This window comes from Nerophis lumbriciformis, linkage group LG31, assembly GCF_033978685.3.
Source record: "Nerophis lumbriciformis linkage group LG31, RoL_Nlum_v2.1, whole genome shotgun sequence".
NCBI lineage: Eukaryota > Metazoa > Chordata > Actinopteri > Syngnathiformes > Syngnathidae > Nerophis > Nerophis lumbriciformis.
In genome coordinates, this window is record NC_084578.2 from 271,584 (window position 1) to 291,739 (window position 20,156).

Below are 20,156 nucleotides of genomic sequence, written 5' to 3' on the forward strand. Positions count from 1 at the left end.
GAAAAGAAGATGCTGTGTTTATTTGGACTTAAAGTGTAGAAAAAAGAAATAAATGGTATGCAGGACACTTGGACGATGTTTCAGGCAGGAATGTTGTCTTCTCCTCTGGGATAACCTTCCACCTCCATGGACATCAGGAACTCTGCAAAGACCATAATATATATGTATTATATGTATACACAGTATATGTATGTGTATATTATATGTAATATACACAAAATATGTATATATATATTATATATGTGGGCTTTGTACCGAGGATGTCGTTGTGGCTTGTGCAGCCCTTTGAGACACTTGTGATTTAGGGCTATATAAATAAAGATTGATTGATTGATTGATATGTAATTAGAGATGTCCGGTTGTGTATCGTTTTTTTTTGTTTTTTTATTAAATCAACATAAAAAGCACAAGATACACTTACAATTAGTGCACCAACCCAAAAAACTCCCTCCCCCATTTACACTCATTCACACAAAAGGGTTGTTTCTTTCTGTTATTAATATTGTGCTTCCTACATTATATATCAATATATATCAATACAGTCTGCAAGGGATACAGTCCGTAAGCACACATGATGCTGCTCCACTAATAGTACTAACCTTTAACACTTCATTTGACTCATTTTCATTCATTACTAGTTTCTATGTAACTGTTTTTATATTGTTTTACTTTCTTTTTTATTCAAGAAAATGTTTTTAATTAATTTATCTTATTTTATTTTATTAATAATTTTTTTTTTAAAAGTACCTTATCTTCACCATACCTGGTTGTCCAAATTAGGCATAATAATGTGTTAATTCCACCACTGTATATATCAGTATCGGTTGATATCGGTATCGGTAAATAAAGAGATGGACAATATCGGATATCGGCAAAAAGCCATTATCGGACATCCCTATATGTAATATACACAATATATGTATGTATATATTATATGTAATATACACAATATATGTATGTATAAATTATGTGTAATATACACAATATATGTATGTATATATTATGTGTAATATACACAATATATGTATGTATATATTATATGTAATATACACGATATATGCATGTATATATTATATGTAATATACACAATATATGTATGTATATATTATATGTAATATACACAATATATGTATGTACAGTGTATATTATATGTAATATACACAATATATGCATGTATATATTATATGTAATATACACAATATATGCATGTATATATTATATGTAATATACACAATATATGCATGTATATATTATATGTAATATACACGATATATGCATGTATATATTATATGTAATATACACAATATATGCATGTATATATTATATGTAATATACACAATATATGCATGTATATATTATATGTAATATACACGATATATGCATGTATATATTATATGTAATATACACAATATATCAGTGACGTGCTGTCACTGATATATTGCCATCATGGAAAGAAAAAAAATGTAAAAAGAAAAAAATGGTATTAAATTGTTATATGTATTCAGTGATTATACTATAAAGTTATTTTCCATTTAACTTCACCAGTTTTAGATTATTTTTATTCAAAATCGCTGAATTTTCACATTTGCCGTTCAAATACTGAGAAGAGACGGTGCGGTGATCAGCAGCCAGTTGAGGCACGTCACTCAGTGCCTCAACATGGATTGCGCAATGACTGGGCTAACTGCTGGCCTGCTGTGCAGTGAGACTGTATTGCTATATGAATTATATTATACATTTCCATAGTTTAGTTAGCTGAGGTATATAATGTACAGTGTATTTTGTCAACAACTGTATGTGTGTAACGTATTTCTTGTGCTGAGCGATCATAAAACTGCTGCAAAGACGCACTGGCTGAGGCTCGCAGTAATCCCGCCTCCTGGTGCCGGTTAATGCACCCCCCGACGGGAGCGCCACACCAACCAAAGCCCACACCCAAACCCTCCACGTGCAAGACCGAATCCACCCAAAAAAGTCATTTAACAAGAAGCCAAAAAGTGCAAAAACAACAATGCTCGCGCCGGAGGAGCCGCGAACGACTGCAGGGACACAATATTAGGTACACCTGCAGACTGCAGCACGGATTTCATATTTCATTCATTCACAACTCCTCCAACACCAACACCACTGTTCCCGCACTTATAAGTAAAGGTAAGACCATAATAACGGTTTTTTAATTAAATGTGCTTTTTTGTGTGCTACAGTTTGTATGTGTAAAGTTAAAGTTCAGTTAAAGTAGCAATGATTGTCACACACACACTAGGTGTAATGAAATGTGTCCTCTGCATTTGACCCATCCCCTTGATCACCGCCTGGGAGGTGAGGGGAGCAGTGGGCAGCAGCGGCGTTGCCAATCAAATGGTGAATAAGATACTCTTTAGGGTTCATATGTTTGTAAATGTGACTGTGATGAAGTCAGTGCCTCACCAGCCATCAACCTCACTGGTATATATGTATGTATATATTATATGTAATATACACGATATATGTATGTATATATTATATGTAATATATGCATGTATATATTATATGTAATATATGTATGTATATATTATATGTAATATACACGATATATGCATGTATATATTATATGTAATATATGTATGTATATGTTATATGTAATATACACAATACATGTATATACAGTGGTGGTGAAAAGTGTACGTACACTTGTAAAGAACATCATGTCATGGCTGTCTTGACTTTACAATCATTTCTACAACTCTTATTTGTTTGTGATGTAGTGATTGGAGCACATACTTGTTGCTCACAAAAAACATTCATGAAGTTTGCTTCTTTGATGAATTTATTATGTCTCTACTGAAAATGTGAGGGTGAAAAGTATACATACAGCAATGTTAATATTTGCTTACATGTCCCTTGGCAAGTTGACCTGCAATAAGGCGCTTTTGGTAGCCATCCACAAGCTTCTGCTTGACCACTTGACCACAAAATTGCTGCAGTTCAGCTAAATGTGTTGACATGGACTTGTTTCTTCAGCATTGTCCACACCTTTAAGTCAGGACTTTGGGAAGGCCATTCTAAAACCTTCATTCTAGCCTGATTTAGCCATTCCTTTACCACTTTTGAGGTGTGTTTGGGGTCATTGTCCTGTTGGAACACCCAACTGCTCCCAAGACCAAACCTCCGGGCTGATGATTTTAATTTGGAGCTAATCCTCCTTTTTCATATATATATATACACATGTACATAAATGTGTATGTGTTACAGTCCGCTTTTCTCTCTTCTGCAGGAGCACTCAGCAGCTGCACTGGACACGCCCCCACACAGACCACGCCCACACGCCATCTTCAATCAGCACAGCTGGCAGTGATGACAGGATAAAGAGACTCGTGGTCGGAAGGTGGCTTTGTTGGCAGTAAGCTTCACGTCTCTGACTTGCCACCAGTATTATCTCTTCTAGCTTGTTTCCTGGTCTGATCATCTTCGTCTCCCCTTTTTCTTCTCCAGTCGCGTGTCTCAGTATCTACTTCCTTTTCCTCTGGACCCTGATTGTCCTCCTGATCTATCCACACCTGGCCTGGACTTTGGACGCCCTCTCCTGCACCACCACCGGACTTCCTTGCCTCTTCCCTCTGGATTTGGACGCCCTCATACAACACGCTTGACAACACGCCTTACGGTATCTTAATAAATAAATGATAAATGGGTTGTACTTGTATAGCGCTTTTCTACCTTCAAGGTACTCAAAGCGCTTTGACACTACTTCCACATTTACCCATTCACACACACATTCACACACTGATGGAGGGAGCTGCCATGCAAGGCGCTAACCAGCACCCATCAGGAGCAAGGGTGAAGTGTCTTGCTCAGGACACAACGGACATGACGAGGTTGGTACTAGGTGGGGATTGAACCAGGGACCCTCGGGTCGCGCACGGCCATTCTTCCACTGCGCCACGCCGTCCCGTCTTCACATGTTAATCCCAGCACACAGCTCACATTCAAAGACACAGTAGCATACACACCCTGCGTATTCATGAAGCACTCAATAAATACATTGAGTTTATGTGTATATATTAGAGATGCGCGGATAGGCAATTATTTCATCCGCAACCGCATCAGAAAGTCGTCAACCATCCGCCATCCACCCGATCTAACATTTAATCAGAACCGCACCCGCCTGCACCCGCCCGTTGTTATATATCTAATATAGACGATGCAAGGCATTAGTGAGGTTATAAAGCTTTTGCCTGTTAAAGAAAGGAGACTGATCCAATGCAGCACAGACATTCGCGTGCCACGCTGTCACAACCCAGACGCACACCAGTGCGCAATCATATGGGAGCCGCGCTGAGCGCACCTCCAAGCGCGTCTCGCTGCCGGCGACGGCCGGGTATGGGCCCGACGCTCCAGCGCCATCCATTTTCAGGGCTAGTTGATTCGGCAGGTGGGTTGTTACACACTCCTTAGCGGGTTCCGACTTCCATGGCCACCGTCCTGCTGTCTATATCAACCAGGGTGAGCCCCACCCCTTTCATGAGCGCACTGCGCGCGGAGTGACCCCTGTTACGCGCCCCCGGCAACAGGGGTGGCGGGCAGGTAAGCTGCGCGGGCGGAGCGCGCGGAGTGACCCCTGTTACGAGCCCCCGGCCACAGGGGTGGTGGGCAGGTAAGCTGCTTACCTGCTGCGCGTGACGCCGGGCGCGGCGAAGGCGGACGAGGCGGGGTGTCGGTGCGGTGGGCGCGGTGGTGACCCTGGACGTGCGTCGGGCCCTTCTCGCGGATCGCCTCAGCTACGGCTCCCGGTGGGGCCCTCTCGGGGGAAGGGGCCTCGGTCCCGGACCCCGGCGAGGCGTCCCTTCTCCGCTCTGTAAAAGTGTCCATCTCTTTTCTTTTCTTTTTCTTCTGTTGTGGCATATGCTGCAGGTGCCTGCTCGTTTTTCCTATGTGGGTAACAACATTTAACTTTGTATATATATTTACCAATTGGTTTAACTGCCACCCGCCTCAATCTATTTAAAATCTAATTGTTTTTTATTTCAACCGCCCGATCCGCGGATAATCCGCGGACTCCGCGGTTGTGTCCGCAAACCGCGCATCTCTAGTGTGTATATATATATATATATATATATATATATATATATATATGTGTGTGTATATATGGGGGGTTGTGCCGTAACCATGACAACACTTCCTGCTCTACCTTCTGTGTAGTCAATGTCCGGCCTTGTGGCGATGACGGCCCAAGCCACGCCCACCAACAACGCCACCACCAGGTTGACCACCATCCACGGTCCCAAGATCTGCTCCTCAGAACCAGGAGGCCTGGACAAGATCAGACATATGACCCATTACATATATATATATATATACACATATATATATATACTATGTATATGTAATGTGTGTGTATGTATACACATTACATATATATATATGTGTGTATGCATACACATCCATATACATACACATATATATATTAGATATTTACACTGTGTATATATATATATATATATATATATATATATATACATACGATTATACATATATGTACATGTATGTATGTATGTCTATATACGTACGTATATATACACATATATGTGTGTGTATATATATATATATATATATATATATATATATATATAGGTATATGTATATATATTAATGATGTGATAATGAAAGTTCTCACCACAGCGTGTGATTGGCTGAGGGATAGAGGCTGATTCGGTCGCTGGTCATTTGTTGACTGAGGGCCAGGATCAGTGCCATGAAATACACTGTCAACACACACATCACATCATCACACACACATCACATCATCACACACACATGACATCATCACACACACATCACATCATCACACACACATCACATCATCACACACACATCACATCATCACACACACATCACATCATCACACACACATCACATCATCACACACACATCACATCATCACACACACATCACATCATCACACACACATCACATCATCACACACACATCACATCATCACACACACATCACATCATCACACACACATCACATCATCACACACACATCACATCATCACACACACATCACATCATCACACACACATCACATCATCACACACACATCACATCATCACACACACATCACATCATCACACACACATGACATCATCACACACACATGACATCATCACACACACATGACATCATCACACACACATCACATCATCACACACACATCACATCATCACACACACATCACATCATCACACACACATCACATCATCACACACACATCACATCATCACACACACATCACATCATCACACACACATCACATCATCACACACACATCACATCATCACACACACATCACATCATCACACACACATGACATCATCACACACACATCACATCATCACACACACTTGAGTCACACATTAAGAGTGTTACTAAAACAACTCTCTCCTTTGAGTCACACATTAAGAGTGTTACTAAAACAACTCTCTCCTTCGAGTCACACATTAAGAGTGTTACTAAAACAACTCTCTCCTTTGAGTCACACATTAAGAGTGTTACTAAAACAACTCTCTCCTTTGAGTCACACATTAAGAGTGTTACTAAAACAACTCTCTCCTTTGAGTCACACATTAAGAGTGTTACTAAAACAACTCTCTCCTTTGAGTCACACATTAAGAGTGTTACTAAAACAACTCTCTCATTTGAGTCACACATTAAGAGTGTTACTAAAACAACTCTCTCCTTTGAGTCACACATTAAGAGTGTTACTAAAACAACTCTCTCCTTTGAGTCACACATTAAGAGTGTTACTAAAACAACTCTCTCCTTTGAGTCACACATTAAGAGTGTTACTAAAACAACTCTCTCCTTTGAGTCACACTAAGAGTGTTACTAAAACAACTCTCTCCTTTGAGTCACACATTAAGAGTGTTACTAAAACAACTCTCTCATTTGAGTCACACATTAAGAGTGTTACTAAAACAACTCTCTCATTTGAGTCACACATTAAGAGTGTTACTAAAACAACTCTCTCCTTTGAGTCACACATTAAGAGTGTTACTAAAACAACTCTCTCCTTTGAGTCACACATTAAGAGTGTTACTAAAACAACTCTCTCCTTTGAGTCACACATTAAGAGTGTTACTAAAACAACTCTCTCCTTTGAGTCACACATTAAGAGTGTTACTAAAACAACTCTCTCATTTGAGTCACACATTAAGAGTGTTACTAAAACAACTCTCTCCTTTGAGTCACACATTAAGAGTGTTACTAAAACAACTCTCTCCTTTGAGTCACACATTAAGAGTGTTACTAAAACAACTCTCTCCTTTGAGTCACACATTAAGAGTGTTACTAAAACAACTCTCTCCTTTGAGTCACACTAAGAGTGTTACTAAAACAACTCTCTCCTTTGAGTCACACATTAAGAGTGTTACTAAAACAACTCTCTCATTTGAGTCACACATTAAGAGTGTTACTAAAACAACTCTCTCATTTGAGTCACACATTAAGAGTGTTACTAAAACAACTCTCTCCTTTGAGTCACACATTAAGAGTGTTACTAAAACAACTCTCTCATTTGAGTCACACATAAAGAGTCTTACTAAAACAACTCTCCCGTTTGAGTCACACATTAAGAGTGTTACTAAAACAACTCTCTTGTTTGAATCACACATTAAGTGTTACTAAAACAACTCTCTCATTTGAGTCACACATTAAGAGTGTTACTAAAACAACTCTCTCATTTGAGTCACACATAAAGAGTCTTACTAAAACAACTCTCCCGTTTGAGTCACACATTAAGAGTGTTACTAAAACAACTCTCTTGTTTGAATCACACATTAAGTGTTACTAAAACAACTCTCTCATTAGAGTCACACATTAAGAGTGTTACTAAAACAACTCTCTCATTTGAGTCACACATTAAGAGTGTTACTAAAACAATTCTCTCATTTGAGTCACACATTAAGAGTGTTACTAAAACAACTCTCTCATTTGAGTCACACATAAAGAGTGTTACTAAAACAACTCTCTCCTTTGAGTCACACATTAAGAGTGTTACTAAAACAACTCTCTCCTTTGAGTCACACATTAAGAGTGTTACTAAAACAACTCTCTCCTTTGAGTCACACATTAAGAGTGTTACTAAAACAACTCTCTCCTTTGAGTCACACATTAAGAGTGTTACTAAAACAACTCTCTCATTTGAGTCACACATAAAGAGTGTTACTAAAACAACTCTCTCATTTGAGTCACACATTAAGAGTGTTACTAAAACAACTCTCCCATTTGAGTCACACATTAAGAGTGTTACTAAAACAACTCTCTTGTTTGAATCACACATTAAGTGTTACTAAAACAACTCTCTCATTTGAGTCACACATTAAGTGTTACTAAAACAACTCTCTCATTTGAGTCACACATTAAGTGTTACTAAAACAACTCTCTCATTTGAGTCACACATTAAGTGTTACTAAAACAACTCTCTCATTTGAGTCACACATTAAGTGTTACTAAAACAACTCTCTCATTTGAGTCACACATTAAGTGTTACTAAAACAACTCTCTCATTTGAGTCACACATTAAGTGTTACTAAAACAACTCTCTCATTTGAGTCACACATTAAGAGTGTTACTAAAACAACTCTGTCGTTTACTACTTAGGTACACTTGTGGTCCCCTCCAAGGTTTCTCATCATATCCCATTGGGTTGAGTTTTTCCTTGCCCTGATGTGGGGTCTGAGCCCAGGATGTGGTTGTGGCTTGTGCAGCCCTTTGAGACACTTGTGATTAAGGGCTATATAAGTAAACATTGATTGATTGATTGTTTGATTGTAGTGTAGTTGTGTATTGTAGTGTTGCTGTGTATTGTAGTGTAGTTGTGTATTGTAGTGTTGTGTATTGTAGTGTTGCTGTGTATTGTAGTGTAGTTGTGAATTGTAGTGTTGTGTATTGTAGTGTTGTGTATTGTAGTGTAGTTGTGTATTGTAGTGTAATTGTGTATTGTAGTGTAATTGTGAATTGTAGTGTTGTGTATTGTAGTGTTGTTGTGTATTGTAGTGTAGTTGTGTTTTTGTTGTTGTGACTTACAAAACGATGCCATAGCTGCAGGATCCAAGGTGATGATACCTCTCAGAGCCATGGAGGCCTTGGCCAGGTTCACTCTGCACAGGAAACACTAAACATCTGTTATATAGATTTATATGATATACATATATATATATATATATATATATATATATATATATATATATATATATATATATATATATATATATATATCCATGTGTGCGCACCTGTCGAAGGCGGACACAGTGCTGATGGCGAGCAGCAGGTAGAGCAGCGACTGAGCAGCGTAGGCCAGCGAGTGGTACTGATGCAGCAGGTTGGTCAGTGACGACATGTGCTCGCCCGCCAGCACGTAGACCACCGCCATGTTCCACGCCGCACAGCCCGCCAGGAAGCCGTGGGAGAAGAGGCCCAGCACCCTGCGGGGGAGGGGAGGACTCCTCAGCACACTACCGTCTCTCAGCATTGTGGGTAAGGGTCAAAGGTCAGGACCTGAAGCTGTTGTGCACCTGCAAGGCCACGTCTCTGGTGCTCCACGCCTGTCTGGACTCCAGGTAGTCTGAGTCTGTGTGCTCCACCTGGGGGCGCCCTAGAGGTCAAGGAGGTCATAGTTCATACAAAGACAACCTCGAGGCATGCACCTTAGAGGTCAAGGAGGTCATAGTTCACACTTACTGCTCCTCTCCACAAAGACTCTGGGGGCGTGTCCATGGGGGGCGTGTCCATGGGGGGAGGAGTGTTGGGGTGTGTCCATGATGATGTCATCATGTAGGTTGTTGGTGCAATGATCTGATGACTTCACCTTCCTGCAACAAGTTTCTGTTAGGTATCATACTGGGAAGTTATATCACCAAAACCAGTGCTGGCATGTGCGATATCATGTGCAATACAAGCAGAGTGTTTACTTATGTGTGATATCATGTGCAATACAAGTAAAGTGTTTACTTATGTGTGATATCATGTGCGATACAAGTAGAGTGTTTACATATGTGTGATATCATGTGCAAAACAAGCAGTCCTGCAGCATGTTTACTTGTGTGTGATATCATGTGCGATACAAGCAGTCCTGCAGCATGTTTACTTGTGTGTGATATAAGCAGTCCTGCAGCGTGTTTACTTGTGTGTGATATCATGTGTGATACAAGCAGTCCTGCAACATGTTTACTTGTGTGTGATACAAGCAGTCCTGCAGCGTGTTTACTTGTGTGTGATATCATGTGTGATACAAGCAGTCCTGCAACATGTTTACTTGTGTGTGATACAAGCAGTCCTGCAGCGTGTTTACTTGTGTGTGATATCATGTGTGTGACAGGCAGTCCTGCAGAGGGTTTACTTGTGTGTGATATCATGTGCGATACAAGCAGTCCTGCAGCATGTTTACTTGTGTGTGATATTATGTGTGATACAAGCAGTCCTGCAGCATGTTTACTTGTGTGTGATATCATGTGCGATACAAGCAGTCCTGCAGCATGTTTACTTGTGTGTGATACAAGCAGTCCTGCAGCGTGTTTACTTGTGTGTGATATCATGTGCGATACAAGCAGTCCTGCTGCATGTTTACTTGTGTGTGATATCATGTGTGATACAAGCAGTCCTGCAGCGTTTTTACTTGTGTGTGATATCATGTGCGATTTTCTTCTTTTTCTTCAAGTCCGTTGCAATGTCAGATGTCATTCTGCCAGTATCAGCTGTTGGAGTGGGTTCAGTCAGAGGCACGGGACTGACGTTGACTTTATGCAGCCCGAGATGATGCGGCAGGTGTCATTGAGGGCCGTATCTACCAGTTTGGTATAGTGGGAGCGGCTCCAGCTTGACTGTGGAGAAGAACAGGACTAGCGCTGTTGTACGGATGGTTGGTTGATCAGCGCCCCATTTTGAGTTGAGCATTTTGCGCAGGATGTTATTGCGAGTGTTGACATTGGCTTTGGTGATTCTCATCATTTGGATGGGTGGCCAAATACTTTTGGCAATATAGTGTAGCTTGGAGGTTATGCAGAGGAAGGAAATAGGTCTGTAGCTCTTTGGTGATGATGGGTCCTTTACGGGTTTGGGGATAGCGACAGTCAAGGCTTTTCTCCATACGGGTGGGGTGGTTTTCTTTGCTATGCATGAGTTCAGCATTTCTAGGAGCCAGATCTTTGCTTCTGGTCCCAGGTGCTGAATCATTTCCGCCAGTACGTCATCAATTCCTGCTGCTTTACCGGGTGTCAGCGAGCACAGTGCTGTTTCAAGTTCTTCTGGATCGAAGGGTTTGGTAAGGGCACTTGCTGGTTGTGGGTGGTCTGGTACTGCTGTCCGGCGGTATTCTCCTGTGGGTCTGCGGCGAGCTTGGCTGCGCCCATTCAACACCAGCTGTGCTGCAACCGAATTTGCCGTGACTGTTGTAATTGTGGGTGGTGTGGTCTGCGCCAAGGCAGCGAATCGTGGCCCACGCCTTCCTGCTGTTGTTGGTCATGTTGGTATTTTCTATCCGCTCCTTCCAGACTTGCCTGCGATCTTCCCAAACGTTGTTTAGTAGGATCTCTCTGAGTTCTGTGGTGGTGGAGGAAAAAGGGTCCTCGTGGTATGCCGTGTGATAGGCTTGGAGTAGGTCAATAGATGTTTCTTACAACCTGGGGATGTACTGGGTCTGGCATCCTCTTGGGATGTCGTCTGGGTGACCTTTTCAGCTGGTCTGTAAACGTGGTATAGCTGTTGGGATGTGGAGGGATGCTGGGGATTGAATCTTCGATCTCCTGTTGGTATGACGGCCAGTCAGCCTTCAGCAGGTTGAACCTTCTACGGAAGGGGATGGTTGTTACTTGGAGAATAGATCCGATGGTTATGGTGATGGGTCGGTGTTCTGACTGGGGGATGGCGTTCAGGACCTCTTTCACTGCTCTGGATGCTAGTTCGCTGCTCACACAGGCAAGGTCTGGGTTATATCCTTGTTTCCATCTGGCGCTATGGAAGGATTTTGGCAGTTTGGCGTCATGGATCAGGGTCAGATGTTTCGACTCAAGCCAGGCTTCGACTGCATCTCCAACTTGGTTGTTCTCGTTATAGCCCCACGATGTGCTGTGGGCATTGAAGTCCCCAATGCTAATCTGGAATTTCCTCTTGCATCTGACTGGCAGTTCGGTAGGGAGGGGGTAACTGTGATGGTTTCCATTTGCCCTTCGGTGGTGTAGGTGCAGACCTCTTCCATCGTGAGGTTTGGTCTACTGAATATGGCTGATCCGTACTGTCTGTGACAGATCTCTGCCACCAGCTTCATTCCAGGCAGGGCGGGGCCAATGTGAGTTTCCTGCATGCACACCAAGTGGAAGCGCTTCACCACTGTCACTAGTGTGTCTGCCTAGCATCTGGAGAAGCCTTCAATGTAGATTGAGGTGATTGACAGCGCAGGTCCCAAGGGGCCAAAGTGTCTCTGCGGCATCTTTAACCAATAGATTGCACAGGTAAGTATGCAGATATTGGCCTACTGGTGATAATAATCAGATAGCGATATCAGATTGTACCAGTCAGCATTTCCCAGGCTGCACCACGGGGAGGTTTCTGTATCAGCAGCCCATCGCGTGCGATACAAGCAGTCCTGCAGAGTGTTTACTTTTGTGTGATATGATTTACTTCATCACCTTTATAACATTCACACTACTAAATAATAATATAGATAATAATGATAATAATAAGTAATCATAACTACCATTGTTGTTCACACTACTAAATAATAATATAGATAATAATGACAATAATAAGTTATCCTAACTACCATTGTTGTTCACACTACTAAATAATAATATAGATAATAATGATAATAATAAGTAATCATAACTACCATTGTTGTTCACACTACTAAATAATAATATAGATAATAATGACAATAATAAGTTATCCTAACTACCATTGTTGTTCACACTACTAAATAATAATATAGATAATAATGACAATAATAAGTTATCCTAACTACCATTGTTGTTCACACTACTAAATAATAATATAGATAATAATGACAATAATAAGTCATCCTAACTACCATTGTTGTTCACACTACTAAATAATACAAGTACGTATGATTGCTGCTGGTATCGTATGGGCTGAATGTGGGTGTGGTATCAGAAGGTGAATAACAATAAACAGACCTTTTCCTTCTGGTCTTCCTGGCCATGGCACCCTGGTCCTGGTCCTGGTCCTGGTCCTGGTCCATGGTGGTGTTGCCGTTGGGCGTGTCTTCCTGGTCTGAGGAGGCAGGAAGAAGTAAAAACCAACAACAGTCAAGCAACAATATCATCAAAAGTCTTGGGACACTTGTTGCTGTCCCAAGACTTTTGCAGCCCAGTCAGCAAAAGCGACCAATCATAGAGCTCCTCTTCTTCCTCCTCTTCTTCTGTGGCGCCGCCTCCAGAAGGTCAGGGGTCAGCGTCTGCTCGTCCACTGCTGGGACACAAAGGACAACATGGTGAGGGCAGACAGGAAGCCCCGCCCACTCTCACCTTCACCAGGCTCCTCCCCTTCGTTTGCCTCCTTCTTGGGCCTCTTCTTCTTGCCCTTGACGGTTGGCATGGCGACGGCTGTGACACACCCACACGTTATCGGGGTCAGTTGAGTAACACCATTGGATTAAGGTGAAGAGCAGCTGCTGTTAGCATAACGTTAGCATCACTTGGTGGACTAATATGTGACATCATTAACAGGTGGTACAAACATCATTGACAGGCGGTACAAACATCATTAACAGGCGGTACAAACATCATTAACAGGCAGTACAAACATCATTAACAAACATCATTAACAGGTGGTACAAACATCATTAACAGGCGGTACAAACATCATTAACAGGCGGTACAAACATCATTAACAGGTGGTACAAACATCATTAACAGGTGGTACAAACACCATTAACAGGCGGTACAAACATCATTAACAGGTGGTACAAACACCATTAACATGTGGTACAAACACCATTAACAGGCGGTACAAACATCATTAACAGGTGGTACAAACATCATTAACAGGCGGTACAAACATCATTAACAGGTGGTACAAACATCATTAACAGGTGGTACAAACATCATTAACAGGCGGTACAAACATCATTAACAGGCGGTACAAACAGGCGGTACAAACATTATTAACAGGTGGTACAAACATCATTAACAGGCGGTACAAACATCATTAACAGGTGGTACAAACATCATTAACATGTGGTACAAACACCATTAACAGGCGGTACAAACACCATTAACAGGCGGTACAAACATCATTAACAGGTGGTACAAACATCATTAACAGGTGGTACAAACATCATTAACAGACGGTACAAAAATCATTAACAGGCGGTACAAACATCATTAACAGGCGGTACAAACAGGCGGTACAAACATTATTAACAGGTGGTACAAACATCATTAACAGGCGGTACAAACATCATTAACAGGTGGTACAAACATCATTAACATGTGGTACAAACACCATTAACAGGCGGTACAAACATCATTAACAGGTGGTACAAACACCATTAACATGTGGTACAAACACCATTAACAGGCGGTACAAACATCATTAACATGTGGTACAAACACCATTAACAGGCGGTACAAACATCATTAACAGGTGGTACAAACATCATTAACAGGCGGTACAAACATTATTAACAGGTGGTACAAACATCATTAACAGGCGGTACAAACATCATTAACAGGCAGTACAAACATTATTAACAGGTGGTACAAAAATTATTAACAGGTGGTACAAACATCATTAACAGGCGGTACAAACATCATTAACAGGCGGTACAAACATTATTAACAGGTGGTACAAACATTATTAACAGGTGGTACAAACATCATTAACAGGTGGTACAAACATCATTAACAGGTGGTACAAACATCATTAACAGGTGGTACAAACACCATTAACAGGCGGTACAAACATCATTAACAGGCGGTACAAACATCATTAACAGACGGTACAAACATCATTAACAGGTGGTACAAACATCATTAACAGGTGGTACAAACATCATTAACAGACGGTACAAACATCATTAACAGGTGGTACAAAAATCATTAACAGGCGGTACAAAAATCATTAACAGGTGGTACAAACATCATTAACAGGCGGTACAAACATTATTAACAGGTGGTACAAACATCATTAACAGGCGGTACAAACATCATTAACAGGTGGTACAAACATCATTAACAGGTGGTACAAACATCATTAACAGGTGGTACAAACATCATTAACAGGTGGTACAAACATCATTAACAGGCGGTACAAACATCATTAACAGGTGGTACAAACATCATTAACAGGTGGTACAAACATCATTAACAGGCGGTACAAACATCATTAACAGGCGGTACAAACATCATTAACAGGTGGTACAAACATCATTAACAGGCGGTACAAACATTATTAACAGGCGGTACAAACATCATTAACAGGTGGTACAAACATCATTAACAGGCGGTACAAACATCATTAACAGGCGGTACAAACATCATTAACAGGCGGTACAAACATTATTAACAGGTGGTACAAACAGGCGGTACAAAGATACTACAGCTGAAGCACAGGTGGGAGGTGGACTCACCTGCAGGTAGAACTGGACTGTGGCCAAGGTGCTCCTGGGGAGTCTGCAGTCCTGATGGTGGACTCTGAAGGGGAAGAGAAGAAGAACCACAGCAGGACACGGCCAAGTGGATTTGTGATGATGTCATCAGCTGCAGCCTGCTGACCTAATCCTTCTTAAGCTCCTCCCCCTTCAGACCTTGTTGCCACTTCCTGTGTCTGTGAAGGAACTTCAATTAGTCCCTTCAGTACCTCCAGCACTAGACAAACTGATATCATATCATGATATCACCTTTGTATGACAACCTCTATCGCCAGAAAAACTGATATCATATCATGATATCACCTTCGTATGACGACTTGTATCGCAAGACAAACTGATGTCATGTCATGATATCACCTTCGTATGACGACCTCTATTGCCAGACAAACTGATATCATGTCATGATATCACCTTCGTATGACAACCTCTATCGCCAGACAAGCTGATATCATATCATGATATCACCGTTGTATGACAACCTCTATCACCAGACAAGCTGATATCATATCATGATATCACCTTTGTATGACAACCTCTAGCTTCAGAAAAACTGATATCATGTCATGATATCACCTTGTATGACAACCTTTATCGCCATAAAAACTGACATCATATCATGATATCATCATTGTATGACAATCATGTCATGATATCACCTTTGTATGACAACCTCTATTGCCAGACAAACTGATATCATGTCATGATATCACCTTCATATGACAATCTCTATCGCCAGACAAACTGATATCATCTCATGATATCACTTTCGTATGACAACCTCTATCGCCAGACAAACTGATATCATGTCATGATATCACCTTCGTATGACAACCTCTATCGACAGACAAACTGATATCATCATATCATGATATCACCATTGTATGACAATCATGTCATGATATCACCTTCGTATGACGACCTCTATCGCCAGACAAACTGATATCATGTCATGATATCACCTTCGTATGACGACCTCTATCGCCAGACAAACAGATATCATGTCATGATATCACCTTCGTATGACGACCTCTATCGCCAGACAAACTGATATCATATCATGATATCACCTTTGTATGACAACCATATCATAAGTTGAATGAAGTTAAGTTGAAGATACTGTACACAGTACTACTAACTGTGTTATTACTGTTGTAATATACTGTACACAGTTAGTAGTACTGTGTACAGTATATTACACACACACGTACTCTCTTGGCTCTAGACCAGGGGTCGGCAACCCGCGGCTCCGGAGCCGCATGCGGCTGTTTGATCACTCTGATGCGGCTCAGCTGCATACTTGCCGACCCCCCCGATTTTCCCGGGAGACTTCCGGATTTAAGTGCCTCTCGCAGAAACCTCCCGGGATTAATATTCTCCGATTTTCACCCTTACAATAATAATCAGGCGTGCCATGATGGTACAGCATTTAGTGCCCTCTACGATCTGTATACTGTACGTCACTGATATATATATATATACATATATATATATAAATATATATATATATATATATATATATATATATATATATATATATATATATATATTTATGCATATACATATATTTTACAATGCTTCACAACTGAATAAATGCCTGATGGCCTATTCTTTTTGAATCAGCCTGTATTGTTGCAAACGTCACATGTAGAATGGATTGCTGATGTTGTACAATTGTTAAACACGCTTCTGCTTTGGTGAAGTAAACATGTCAAATGTGCATAAACAGATAACAACATAATGTGTCAACAAAGTGCGCATCTCTTACCAGAGAAACATGTGCGGGCTCCTCGTGCCGCTCCACTTGCCTTCGTTTTTTCCCGTCTCTCTTCGGGGACACTTCGATCATTTCCGGAAGTGTTCGCCGTCGGCTCGTGTCTTCCCTTTCTCCAATCTCGGCGCTGTTGTCGGCGGTGACGCAGCGGAGGTGTAGCCTGACGCGGGCTCTTACGTGTCGGCTACAATAAAAGTGGAGCTCCGGAGGCCCGGGAGCGACGAAGGAAGTCTGTATCGGTAAGGAGGGAGGAGCTCGGCGGGGCATCGGGAGGGACGGCGGCCGCCTGTTGTTGAACCGTATGTGGTGTGGTCGGCTTCGGCCCAGAGGAAACAAAGACATCATGGCGCCTAGCTGGTGCTCCTCTAGCGGGCTTGTAGAAGGGAGGCTGCGGCTGTTTGCGGGAAGTGGAGCCCCGTGGGCCGGTTAGAAAGTAGTAGGATGCGGGGAAAGTGTCACCTGCTAGCAGTCTGCTAACGAGCTAGCTATCATGGCCAAGCTAGCATGAATAGTTTGGCGCGCTTTTTCCCCATTCTCACTTTCGTGTAAGTGACTTTCCTCTTGGACTACTTTATTTTCCTCTTGGACTACTTTATTTTCCTCTTGGACTACTTTATTTTCCTCTTGGACTATTTTACTTTCCTCTTGGACTACTTTATTTTCCTCTTGGACTACTTGACTTTCCTCTTGGACTACTTTATTTTCCTCTTGGACTACTTTATTTTCCTCTTGGACTACTTGACTTTCCTCTTGGACTATTTTACTTTCCTCTTGGACTACTTGACTTTTTTCTTGGACTAATTTATTTTCCTCTTGGACTATTTTATTTTCCTCTTGGACTATTTTATTTTCCTCTTGGACTACTTGACTTTCCTCTTGGACTACTTGACTTTCCTCTTGGACTACTTGACTTTCCTCTTGGACTACTTGACTTTCCTCTTGGACTACTTGACTTTCCTCTTGGACTACTTGATTTTCCTCTTGGACTACTTGACTTTCCTCTTGGACTACTTGACTTTCCTCTTGGACTACTTGACTTTCCTCTTGGTCTACTTGACTTTCCTCTTGGACTACTTGACTTTCCTCTTGGACTACTTGACTTTCCTCTTGGTCTACTTGACTTTCCTCTTGGACTACTTGACTTTCCTCTTGGACTATTTGACTTTCCTCTTAGTCTACTTGACTTTCCTCTTGGTCTACTTGACTTTCCTCTTGAACTACTTGACTTTCCTCTTGGACTACTTGACTTTCCTCTTGGACTACTTGACTTTCCTCTTGGTCTACTTGACTTTCCTCTTGAACTACTTGACTTTCCTCTTGGACTACTTGACTTTCCTCTTGGACTACTTGACGTTCCTCTTGGACTACTCGACTTTCCTCTTAGTCTACTTGACTTTCCTCTTAGTCTACTTGACTTTCCTCTTGGTCTACTTGACTTTCCTCTTGGTCTACTTGACTTTCCTCTTGGTCTACTTGACTTTCCTCTTGAACTACTTGACTTTCCTCTTGAACTACTTGACTTTCCTCTTGGACTACTTGACTTTCCTCTTAGTCTACTTGACTTTCCTCTTGGTCTACTTGACTTTCCTCTTGAACTACTTGACTTTCCTCTTGGACTACTTGACTTTCCTCTTGGACTACTTGACTTTCCTCTTGGACTACTTGACGTTCCTCTTGGACTACTTGACTTTCCTCTTGGACTACTTGACTTTCCTCTTAGTCTACTTGACTTTCCTCTTAGTCTACTTGACTTTCCTCTTGGTCTACTTGACTTTCCTCTTGGTCTACTTGACTTTCCTCTTGAACTACTTGACTTTCCTCTTGGTCTACTTGACGTTCCTCTTAGACTACTTGACTTTCCTCTTGGACTACTTGACGTTCCTCTTGGACTACTTGACTTTCCTCTTAGTCTACTTGACTTTCCTCTTAGTCTACTTGACTTTCCTCTTGGTCTACTTGACTTTCCTCTTGGTCTACTTGACTTTCCTCTTGGACTACTTGACTTTCCTCTTGGACTACTTGACGTTCCTCTTAGACTACTTGACTTTCCTCTCGGACTACTTGACTTTCCTCTTGGTCTACTTGACTTTCCTCTTGAACTACTTGACTTTCCTCTTGGACTACTTGACTTTCCTCTTGGACTACTTGACGTTCCTCTTAGACTACTTGACTTTCCTCTCGGACTACTTGATTTTCCTCTCGGACTACTTGACTTTCCTCAAGACTCATTTAGTCGGTGGAACTTCCTCATTGGTAGGTTCCCCACCAGGACTTGGCTTGCTGCTGGCCAAGGGGGGCGTCGCCCGAGCAGCCATGTGGCTCCGCTGTCAGCCGCTGAGTGATTCTTTTGAAAAGTGGAGGGAGAAATGTGCAAAGCCAATCATGGCGCTCACAGGAGACACTTCCTGTGACGCCAACACACACTTTTATAGAAATACCAACAACTTTTATTACTGTCAGCCATTTATATAAAGTATAAATAAATAAATGATAAATGGGTTGTACTTGTATAGCGCTTTTCTACCTTCAAGGTACTCAAAGCGCTTTGACACTACTTCCACATTTACCCATTCACACACACATTCACACACTGATGGAGGGAGCTGCCATGCAAGGCGCTAACCAGCACCCATCAGGAGCAAGGGTGAAGTGTCTTGCTCAGGACACAACGGACATGACGAGGTTGGTACTAGGTGGGGATTGAACCAGGGACCCTCGGGTTGCGCACGGCCACTCTTCCACT

The 20,156-nt window shown here is 41.7% G+C and overlaps 2 protein-coding genes across 11 annotated transcripts in view; one reads left to right on the forward strand and one right to left on the reverse strand.

Moving 5' to 3' along the window:
* LOC133574116 (transmembrane protein 237A-like) lies at positions 1-17,567 on the reverse strand. 5 transcript variants are annotated; one of them, XR_009811377.2, is made up of 12 exons: positions 17,408-17,567; positions 15,622-15,818; positions 13,517-13,594; positions 13,377-13,460; positions 13,166-13,262; positions 9,720-9,850; positions 9,554-9,633; positions 9,272-9,463; positions 9,066-9,139; positions 5,654-5,741; positions 5,168-5,289; positions 1-142 (listed from the first exon to the last, which is right to left on the reverse strand). XR_009811377.2 is itself a non-coding variant. In XM_061926181.2 (12 exons), exons 2-12 carry the CDS (start codon positions 15,746-15,748, stop codon positions 81-83), a joined length of 1,149 nt encoding a protein of 382 aa, XP_061782165.1. In that variant the 5' UTR covers positions 15,749-15,818; positions 17,408-17,562; the 3' UTR covers positions 1-80. The 5 variants fall into 5 exon arrangements, 3 of the variants coding, with proteins under 3 accessions (XP_061782165.1, XP_061782164.1, XP_061782163.1); XR_009811376.2 differs by having other exon boundaries at positions 9,066-9,161; positions 9,537-9,633; positions 17,408-17,563; XM_061926181.2 differs by having other exon boundaries at positions 9,066-9,153; positions 17,408-17,562.
* Positions 17,527-20,156, forward strand: part of creb1b (cAMP responsive element binding protein 1b) — a 15,191-nt gene continuing 12,561 nt past the window's right edge. For 5 of the 6 annotated variants that reach the window (XM_061926182.2, XM_061926187.2, XM_061926188.2 and 2 more), the window contains exon 1: positions 17,527-17,652. The gene's annotated coding sequence lies outside the window, so the exon portion shown is untranslated. Of the gene's footprint in view, positions 17,653-19,890; positions 20,096-20,156 lie in introns of those variants that run through there. The other variant, XM_061926185.2, reaches the window with a different exon arrangement.